This window comes from Anopheles stephensi, unplaced genomic scaffold, assembly GCF_013141755.1.
Source record: "Anopheles stephensi strain Indian unplaced genomic scaffold, UCI_ANSTEP_V1.0 ucontig94, whole genome shotgun sequence".
Lineage (NCBI taxonomy): Eukaryota > Metazoa > Arthropoda > Insecta > Diptera > Culicidae > Anopheles > Anopheles stephensi.
This window is the reverse complement of record NW_023405465.1, coordinates 168,555-179,705: the sequence shown is the minus strand read 5'-3', so window position 1 is coordinate 179,705 and position 11,151 is coordinate 168,555. Positions and strand designations below refer to the sequence as shown.

The following is an 11,151-nucleotide window of genomic DNA, read 5'->3' as shown; positions in this document are numbered from 1 at the left end:
CTCTGGTAAAGGACCTTGGTGTGTGGCTCGATGACAAACCGTCTTTTGAGCCACATATCAACTCAGTCCTTGAGCGAGCCAACAAATTATTGGGCCTCATCACCCGAATGACGTTGTACTGCTGCTGGGTCCGTCCTCTCTTGGACTACGCCAGCGTCGTTTGGTCCCCAGCAGGTTTCACCTCTATGGATAGGTTGGAGGGGGTACAACGGAAGTTTTCTAGAATCTTCCTAAACGACCCCAGTGCTGCTTCTCCTCCATACTCGGTACGGTGCCAGTTGCTGGGATTGATTGGCTTAAAAGACCGTCATTGTCAGGAGCGCAGGCTATTTATTGCCAACATCCTTCTAGCCAACATTCACTCCCCTAACCTCCTGGCAGCCATTCCCATCTGTCCCATCGCTACCGCTAGCGCGTTCGCCCTCCACTTCTCATCCCATTGCAACGCTCGCGGTTTGCTCAAAATGACCCTTGGATGCGCGCATTATCTGACTTCAATTCAGTAGATGATTTGTTTGACCAAAGCATGTCCTTTGCTTCATTCCGTTCCCTTGTATTGTTTTCCTTGTCCTAATGTGTTTCGTCCCGTGCATGACGTTTAAGTTATATGTTTGTTTTTTTTTTTTTTTGTTGTATCTGACGCTACTGGAAAGCCCTGGAGGCAACCAGTTTAAAATAAATAATAATAATAATAAACCTTATTATTATATAACGTAGTAATCGTTCGACTACTTGAGCTCAAGTGAGAGTTCCTTAAGGGTTCGTCAAAGTCTCTTATGGACTAAAAGAAACCAATTATTACCTTATTTTTTCTGCTCTTAATCTTATCCATTTTAAGAGTATAATTTATTTTTATTAACAACAGTTTCGTTAATTTGGCAATGAAATCGTATGAAATGCCTCTCTTGTCAAAATTGGTCCAGAAATTCTCGATCCGGCAGACCTGGTGCACGTTAAGAGTTTAGATATGCTTGAGCATCACAGGAATATCCAACCGGTGCATTTCTTCCAACACTTGCTTCGAGTAGAAAGATGTAGCTGAATCCGGCCTACGTTGCTGTTTTTTTTCCCCAAAACTCTCTGACCCGTTCATCAGCAAATCAGGGGTTTTCTCAGGGGAGCGTCTTGAGTCCTTTGTTGTTTTCTCTGTTCACCGCCAACTGCATCAGATCCCTAACCCCCAAATGGTTGTCTGTTGTACGCCGATGATGTTAAGTTTTATCTTCAAACATTCGCCGATGCTTTTGCAGACTGCTGCATCTCGAACGGTACGTAATCCACCTTTGCATATCCTTTTGCGTTGTACGCGGTTTCCCCAGAGCGATCCTTCAATTGCTTCGGACGGCTAGAACTATGCTTCCATTCGATGGATTCGCTTTTCTGCAACAGGGCTAGAATCTTTAAAAAATTGCCCGATCATATCCGACCGACACGAAGACACAATTTAAGCGCAGATTGAACAGTTGGTACACACAAACCACTCTTCTTGCCCTTGCTACCATGAACAAATCGAAGAAACTATAAACTGATATCTTATTACTGCTCGACTTAGTGTTTTTAGCAATTCTCATGCCGATACAGTACACAGGAACACAAGGTATTTTCTCCTTGTTTTATCCCGGGCATGCTTGGTTTCAATTTTTTTTTTTTATTCATAAAGAACTGCCTTGCCGTATTGGTGCTTGGTTTCAATTAGTGTTGTTAAATGGAACAGATGGCAAGCAAGATGGATCAGCATTGCCACTAAACGGAAGACAAATGTTTGCAAAATATAATAGTTAAGAGTTTGTCTTCAACCTACAATGAGAAATGGGGAAATACATGCAAAATATCGATGAGACATTTTGTTCGCGCCTATTGCTAGGCAACCCGAAATGCATGAGCTAAACGATTGTCACTATGATCAGTAAAGCAGCTGGTACAGCTCATGGAACAGAACGTACGTTCTATCTAGCATATGATTGAAAAAGGCTTATTAGCTCTTTGCTTTTTAACACATTCTTTACTCTCACAAAAATACTCATATGTAGCTCAAACGAAGACATCCACGATGTGTTAACGAAGGAGGGTAGTAATGGCTGGGACGTGGACGTTGAGGCTAACACTGTTGCGCGGCACGTCGCTACGTCCATTGCGCGTGCGCCAAACAGACCGACGCAATGAATCTTAGTTAAGGCAACGGAAAGGTGTACAACAGAACCACCTTCTGCACCAAATTCAGGTCTCTAGTGCGATGCATCCCCAGTGATCCCAAGTTTGTTGGAGAGCAAAATTCCAAGAATCCGAAGCCTCTCTTCCGTCCGAAGCCTTGGGACTCCGATGCTCGTGGTTGGTGTGGTGTGTACAACTTTGATCACGAAGGTTTCTCCACGTTAAAGCGGGCTCCGGAGATGATTCCAAACGCCTCGAAAGCTTCTCGTACCCGTCTGATTTTTAGCGACGAGGTAGTCATCACGGAGATGTCGTCATTGTCCAAGTCATCCCGCTTGCCACGCATGCCTTCTAATCTCGTGATGAGGGAACGACGAACGCCGGATGGGAAAGAGGGTGAAAAGATCCACAAGCCCAGCATTGAAGCCCAAGGAAACAATGTTGTTAAATAAGAATATGCTATCGACACGATCGAAAGCGTTTTCAAGGTCGAAGGAGACCACACTCGCGTTTCATCTTCAAATCAACCACCCACTCCTTATTTGCATCGTCGCGGAAAGCAAATATTAGGGAGATGTTTAGCATCTATCATAAAGATGTTGAACTTATGACAATGAACTAATTAATTCCTCAGAATGATATACATTCTCTTATGCCAGATGACCCTTAGGATAATGGAGACGCCTGGTAGTTCACGATGCATAGTGACTGATATGAAGACATAAGAACCCCCCTTAAAGAAAGGACATAACACAAGCATAGATTACGCAAAATGATGATTTATTTTATTTTAATCACATTTATTTACTCTCTAAGCTTATATTTACATTTCTGTACCTTTTAACGACGTTATCCAGCTATTAAAGAGCTACAACACTTCATACAATTTACCGCATTATCAACTGGAACTAGTGAATGTATAAACTACAACCTGATAGGATGCTTTCATTTTACTACGACTTCGTAGTCGCATATTTTCCTCCTCGCACTTAAATGCTACTACTACATCATGCAAAGACAAACCTAAATCTGACACGGGCCGGCTACCGGCGAACGATGTGTTTACACTGCGCCAACCGTCCAAAAAATTCGCACCTTGATGCGATTTTCGCGCCAGCCCCGTTTAGCCACACACACAAACACACACACGCGTAGAACAGGCAACAATGTTCTTAGCGCTGAAATAAAGCTACCCTTTTTGATGGGCTAGCTTCCGTACCGTAGAACCATAAACAGCTCTATTAAAAACCCTACCTTACTTGTTTATTACACTCACAGAGCGTGATCGCACGACTCGCGGGGTTTACTTGCAAAAAGATGCGGCAAAGGGAGGGATGAAGGGAGGGAGGGGGACGGTCAGGCTGTGGATGAGTAATTTACAGATGAACACACTAGAGCTAATGCACAAACACGACGACTGGGTGTGTTTGGAAGGTTGTTACTGCGAAGGTGCAACATTGACACCCCCGGTCAGCGTTCTCACTCGTCGCCGTTCCGTGTACTGGGATTTGTATCGAAACACTGGCCGAAAGAGATGCGTTTCGGCAGTCTCCAGGTCGGATGGACCGTCATCGATTGCATCGCCTTGTGCTTCTGGACGTTCCGGCTGGACCACTGCCGACTCGCGCTTCTGTCGCAGCTGTTCTGTATGAGCCGAATGTCCTACCTCGTGGTGTACCGGGGCCTGATCGCTCGCATCATCATCCTCATCCTCTTCATCCGTGTCCGGCACGGTTGCGTCCTCACTGTCGACGGGATGCTCATCGTAATCATCTTCCTCGTAATGAGAGTGGCCCGCTTTCACCGACTCCTCGTACCGTCGATCGTCCTCGATCATCTCCGCAATGCTTTCTTCATCCCAAACATCCATACACTCGATCGCATAGCTGCTGCAGACGGTTCCGAACAGCAGCACGGCAAGAACGACCGACACCTAGGAGTACAGAACAGTCAGCGCACACGATAAGCCATACAATCACTTGCATTAAATCACATCTCGCCAACCCCGGTACAATACTTACAAGCTTCATTTTATTTTTTTCTCCCCACAATCTGATAATACAATTCTGGCTCAAATTTAGCACACTTCCACGAACGCAAATGACACGCTTCAGCAGTAAAGATATCACGCTCGCGAAATACAGTCTACACCGGTTCACTCTTCACACCGTTCTGCTGGTCGGCGATTGATAAACGCGGCCATTTATATGAGCACTTCCGTCCGTTGCTAATTGAGACACACCGATACCCGGTACTCACCGTTGGGTGCAAGCAACGCAAATACAGCCCTATCGCCGCCCTACACCACCAAAGCTCGGACGTCTCAATCCATGACGTGCGAGCGATACCTCGGGATCGGTGAGGCGCTCACACGCCTCGCTACGTCCATAGGAGAGTAAACATTACCGCGATAAAGCCGCACACAACGATCGATTGACGGTACGATTCCGTACTGGCCGGAACTGGTTTGCGGTGACAGTAGTGAACCATTCGCCACCGGACCACGAGCAGCGCCATTGCCGTCACACTGAAGATGTTAAGCTTGGGCGGTATGCGAAAGCGGATGGCATAGGTCAGGCTCATTTAGAGGCTTTTTTTCTGCTGGACGGTGACCGATGGTAATGAACGATTTGCGCACTCGCGCGCTTTTGTAGGATGCGTTTCGTGTTTGCCAACGCAATTGAGGCGTTCTGAGTAATGCACGGGGGTTGGCTTTCTGAAGAAACTTTAATCATTAAAAGCGACAAACTGTGATTAAATTTGTTCCGGGGGATGAACGGCATTTGGGTTGGTCATATGGTAAATATGCATACCCGTCTGTTTGCAGTATGCACTGGGCATGCAGTTAGTATAATGACGCTCTGCGCTGTTGACTTGGAGCGAGTTAACTTTACTCTAATTCGAAGAATGAAACTAAATGAAGTGAATCAAGACAGGATTTAGGCATGATAGTGCGAACCCCTGTCGGGACCCGGAAGAATTTTATTATTTAAATCAATTGTCAGGAGAAAAAGCTAAAGTTGGAGTCTGCTGAAGTTGAAGATGTGAAAATGCAATCAACCAGAAATACGAACATGAACAGCGTCATAAATCAGTTGTCTTCTGTGGGCGAAAACGTGGGAAACGACTTGGGTACTGTATTTCGAGCGGTCTGCACGGTCTACTCTATCATACGATACAGCTTAAAGAGGGCTAATAAGAAGGAAAAGGATAGGACATAACATAGGCCCATGCATACAATCTAGAGATAAGCAAATTTTTCTGGAAAATTAAGCGGCCACTCTAGGTATCGTCTAGATTAAGCAGCTCAAAAAGTTGAAGACCAGACTGGGTTTGTACGAGGTACAACAAACCTGGTGAAAGTTTACTGCACCCGTTAGATAAGATTCATATCGGTTCTAGCCGTAGGAGACCAGAACAGTGAGCGGTACTCAAAAAAAAAAACGATCAGCAAACAGATCTATATTTCAAAACGATGGTGGATCGGAAAAATCTCGAGCAATAAATTAAAAGACACCAAGCATTTTCCAAGCCCTGACCAACCATTTAGATTATGTGAAGTATTAGAGGAAGACCACTTTTAGCCATACTCCTGAGTCCCTAACAAGCAATTCACAATTGATCAGGACCAGATCCAGGAGCTTTGGGAGAATGCTTAGACGCCTAGCTACTGTACCATGACAGTTTGTCGAACATGTCAGGACTGTTTGCTCCCCTATTACTTCCAACATGCTCAATTTTGTTTGCACCCGTGACGTGACTTGACAAGCGCAAGAATCGACCCTCTACCTTCCTACCCTTTCTTCCTTTCGTTCTCCATCTACCTTAGCTTACCCATTCCCACCAAATGGGTTATTCCCCCCCCATTGCAATTTTTTTTCAAAAGATGTCAATCTATTCCAAAAACACGGCACACATCATATCCATGCGTTGAATAGTCGTTGAAGGTCGTGTCAGCTCACTTTCCTTATCGCTATCACCACCGATCGGTACTGTGGTGCCTTATCGATGACCGATGACCCATTCTGCACCAAACACACATTTTCACCCAAACAACCACTTTCACACTGCTCGAAGATCATGCCCGATTTGGCACACTCAAATGTGTGTTGTTCTACGTAGCAGTGATTCATGGTAAAACATGGACAAGATTAGGGATGGTCCGGTCATTCCTTCTTCCGAAAAAAACCCTCTCGTTTCTTTTAATCTTCTTGGCTGACCGAAAAACCAAAATGAGCCATACATTAAATCGTATTTATCTATATCTCTGCAATGAGTAATTCCATGTCGATGAAATATATTCTAGTGAACGCAAAAGGGTTAGCAATACGGCCAGGCCGTTCTTTATGAATAAAAAAAAAAAAAACGCAAAAGGGTTGACGGTTTATGCTTGGAGATCTATTTCGATTCAGCCGTTGCAATAGAATTTGTTGTCTTATAAGATACTTTATGAAAACCAACTGGGTTTAAAAGTATTTTAAAACGTCAATAAATTTTTGAAATGCCTAATGTTTCCGCCCATAAATTATCGATAAAGCTTTTTTTATTTAAAAAATTTAAACCATAAAGCCAAGGCTAAGTATGGGTACTATAAAAAAATCCTATAGACTGTTCTGTATTCAATACTTTAACGGCTATGTAATTTAACAAAAAAAAAACACTTGCTACACAATTTTTCATAGTATGTGATAACGATTTGTCTATTTTAAAGCTAAAAAATTAATAAACCATTCAAATAAACGTATCATCAGCTATTAGAATATTGATCCTAAAAATCATCGCTTCACAGTAAAGCAGGGGTGACACAAAAATGAGCTGAGTGTGGAAGCAATCAACTCTGTTAGCTTGGGTATTGATTTGGCCATTGAAGCAGAAAACCCACAGCAAAATTGCCAAACATTTTGAAATTCTACACACCATGAAACAAAAAAAAACATCGTCTCATGTAGTGCGCGTGAGTGGACAAGTGGTCCTGCAACCTCAACTCATCGAGGCCTATGATGAACGACTAGCTGAGCTTAACAGTCAACCGCTGGTATGAGCAATGTGGCACCACCTCGGTCCGCATTGCATACGGATTGATTCACGCTGCGCCTCACCTCTGGATAAGACCCTTGATGCATGCAGTGTGTACTAACACAAAGTTAGGATAAGGCTTACTTGTGATAAGCCGGCCAAAGCTGCCGGTCGACACGTGTCAGCCAAAAAAAAATCACATGCAAGAAAAAAAGATTCTTGAAAAAAACCGAACCAACGTTTAATGGCAAGGTTCAAATGGGACCGAACTAAATAGCTAAACAAACGCGCGCTCAGCCAAACGCGCGCCTGCCGGACATAAACAATTCCAAATTTGCCCACATTTTCGTGAACCGGTTGAACGAAACCCTGCTAACAGCATGCCAATCAAGGTGAGAATTTTGGGTGGCAGATGTCTGGATATGTTTGTGTGTCCACGACCCACCGGGTGTTTTGTTGACACCGGTCAAATACCCCACCCGCCGGGGAAAAAAGATGTCGGTAGGTTTAAAAATACTTCCATTAACGCTGTGATAACGTAGCAGTACAATGCTGCACAACCGAAAGCTGCTAAGCGAAGCGAACAATTTAACACCATGGCGCAGAAATTTGGGACAGATGGAATTCGGGAAGGAATTTCATTAATACCACTTTACAATTAAAATGATTCGCATCGCTTCTTATTATATCTTAATAGCTAACAAATTAAAGCACTAATTCCTGATTGCATCACGTGCAGCGAACGCAACTAGCAGTACGCCATGGTGCAAACATTAAACTAACTGCCTTCGCTGGAATGGCGCCTGACCACTGCACATCCAAACACTATCAATCGACCGGGTGGAAAACCCGTACACCAGCGTACCGATTAATTCGCAGCTACATTCTAAATGGTACGCCACGAGCGTTGTTTCGCCACGATCGCGTGTGACACGGCGCTTATGATTGATTTTGCGCACGTATCCGTTTGCTCGATTGTTTCTTCTTGTAGCGAAACACCGGTATGAATATTTTGCGTCCGAGTGCATCGGTACCGGGCGGTGCATCGGGTTGGCGGCCGACCGTTGTAGGATGTGGTGCATTCGGCAAGGACGATGAGAGGGTTTCGGTGAGTGCGGCAGGATAGAGCAGGGACACCAGTACAGTAAGAAGAAAGATGTATGATGATAGCTAGAATGAACAAGAATAGGAGTCACTAGGTGTGATAAATGTTTCTGCATTTAGTAAAATATGCTTACCGTAATCATTTTATACTGAGAATGGTTTACACTAACTTAATCGATAGCTCGACTCGAGGTGGTTCAGGTTAACAGATGTCTGATCGCGATTGTTCGCCGACGGTTGGTTTTATCCCAAACTGATCTGTTACACCTCCATGAACATAACATTCACCACTAAAATCGAGGTCTTTGCTGGCAGTATAGTGTGATGTGCAATATTACATTATGTAAAACGGATAGCATTCCATCACCGATGTTAATGATGTTATGTGAAGCAGCGTTACAGTGCCAGATGTTGTTCGCATAACGCTACACCCTAATCTGTGACCTTGGCATCTATAGATAGGTAATGTAAACTTTGCTAAAACCAGCAGCAGAAAGCACATCGCACGTCGCAGCCGTGTGCATTTTGTAGATTATCATTTATTACTTTATTTGTTAAATATCGGTCGCCTCGAGCGCTCTCCAGTAGCGTCAGTTACAATAAAATTAAAAAATATGTTTATAAATAAAATGACCAGTGCTGTGACCCGGCCTGCCGTTCCCTGGATTACTGCAGTCACTCACCGCTGACAATCCTGCCAGCGTGTTGATGTGTTTGTGAGAGCGGTAGGCCTGGGAACCGTTGCCAGGGGCAATGAACGGGAGCCTGGCGTGCAACAAGGATTCTGTTCTCTAACGGTCCTCGGGACAAGCGGTCCGCGTTTTCACTTTGTATTTTCGTAGTAGAATGTATTGTGTCTTATCGGCCTAACAAATGTTTTAATTGTAGCGTGTTAGTAGCAGTTTCGTTTTTTTATGTTATATCACAACTATCGGCTACCGGAAACCAAAGACATAAAAACCAGGAAAGGGACGAGACACATTAGGATACGCCTCTCGGGTGAGGGATTTGGTTTGATCTCTGGACAATATTGAACAGGCAGTAACCAGCAAGCTTTTTTTGTGTGTTGCATGCCCCAGGACTATCGAGAAAAGCAACTAAAGCTCTAAACTACGCAAGTTATCCAAGTGAATGTTGCAAGATCTCTCCCATCATCTGCTAAGGTTTTCAAGGGCTTCTAGGTCATGCTAGAGATGACTCTTCTGCCTGACAACTGCTACTTGCTGTATGCTGATGATGTAAAACTATTTATGCCTGTAAAAACGTCTAATGACTGTGCTAAACTAAAGCAAGCTGTTTCAGTGTTCAACAACTGGTGCGTCCTAAACTGTTTGTCCTTTACGTGCTGTCCTTTGCGCGTGTAAACGGTGGTGTAAACGTCTCAAGAACCACACAAATGCGCGACCTAGGTGTGCTACTTGACCAAAAATTGACGCTTGGACTCCATTATGACAACGTTATTAACCGCGCCCATAGAACTCTAGGATTATTATTCAAGCTGACTCGTGATTTTGACGACGCCCGGTGTTTGAAAGCTTTATATTGCTCAATAGTAAGGTCGATTCTAGAGTACTGCTCTCCTGTGTGCTGCCCATACACAAACGAATGGATCGATAGTACCTTGCTCCCATGCTACACAGAACGTTGTGAACTGCTAGACCTCGAGTCATCGGCGCTATATAAGCCAGACCACATTTTTAGCTGGACTCCTGTTAGGCACCATTGACGGTCCGTATTTGTTAGGTGAACTGAAATTTGTGACGGTCCGGTGGCCGAGGCGACAGCGGCGCCGGTCTTCTCACGGCAGGGCCGGGGTTCAAATCCTATCCAGACCGCCTCCCCGTACGTAAGGCTGACTACTTTACTACGGGTAAAACTAAGTCACAGAAAGCCAGAAATGGCAGGCCGAGACCTCTCGAGGTTGTAGTGCCAAGGAAGAAGAAGAGAAGAAATTTGTGACACCTAGACTACCGGCTAGACTTCAGCAACTGTTAAATATTCCACGTTCGCGCACTGAGTACGGTTTCAATGCTCCACTTACAGCTTTGTCACGCCGCTTTAACACGCACTCCCACCTGTTCGATTCTAATATGTCCGTGTCCACTTAGTACTTAAGAAAATCAATGTATCAATGTATCGATCAATCAATGTATTGTAACTAGATTCTGCATCGTTAAGCCGTGAACGGCGGACGATTAAATAAATAATAATAATAGAGATATTCTGGCAACAGACTGGGGTGGTTAGTGAGCTTCCATATCGAACTTTTGTCAACCATGTGTAGAAGCATGTGTAGCCAGTTGAATGCAACAACGATCCTTCAACAGCTGTGGTGGAAAGGTCCTGTGAAGACTTGAAGTAAAAGGCAATGTTATGTATCGTAAGCAACTTTACAATAATTCGAAATTTTAACGTGTTGAAGAATCTACCTATCAATATGAATCTCTTCTTCCATAGATAGATACTATAGAACGGACTAAGCTATGGAGCATCTGTTCCAATTTTTAGCGAAGCTCGGTACGATTGTCGGGGGCCACAATAGATCATCCCAGCATCAGATGGTGTATGTCGGATCTGTTCGAGTGTCATCGGGGACTGAGAAAACCAGACGAACTTCAACATCCTAGACACAAGGAGTTTTTACATGACGTCTATAATTCCTTGACTTGGCAGAGAAAATCGGTACTATGCGACGCCACATATGTGGCGTTTATGCGAAGACTTCATATACTTGATTACCGGAGGATCTCTCTCTCTATCTCTCTTCTTGGCCTACCATTGCTTGCTTACCAACCTTGATGAGAACTACGGGAGAACGATCCTGATGGGATTTGAAACCTGGTGGTCCTGCCGTATGAAGCCCGGCGCCGTTGTCGCCTC

General features: G+C 44.3%; 1 protein-coding gene across 1 annotated transcript; it reads right to left on the bottom strand.

Annotated features, from left to right (window-relative positions):
- Positions 1 to 2,930: 2,930 nt before the first annotated feature.
- On the bottom strand, positions 2,931 to 4,344 carry LOC118517320. The gene is made up of 2 exons (XM_036063300.1): positions 4,173 to 4,344; positions 2,931 to 4,084 (listed from the first exon to the last, which is right to left on the bottom strand). Exons 1-2 carry the CDS (start codon positions 4,179 to 4,181, stop codon positions 3,590 to 3,592), a joined length of 504 nt encoding a protein of 167 aa, XP_035919193.1. The 5' UTR covers positions 4,182 to 4,344; the 3' UTR covers positions 2,931 to 3,589.
- Positions 4,345 to 11,151: the final 6,807 nt, after the last annotated feature.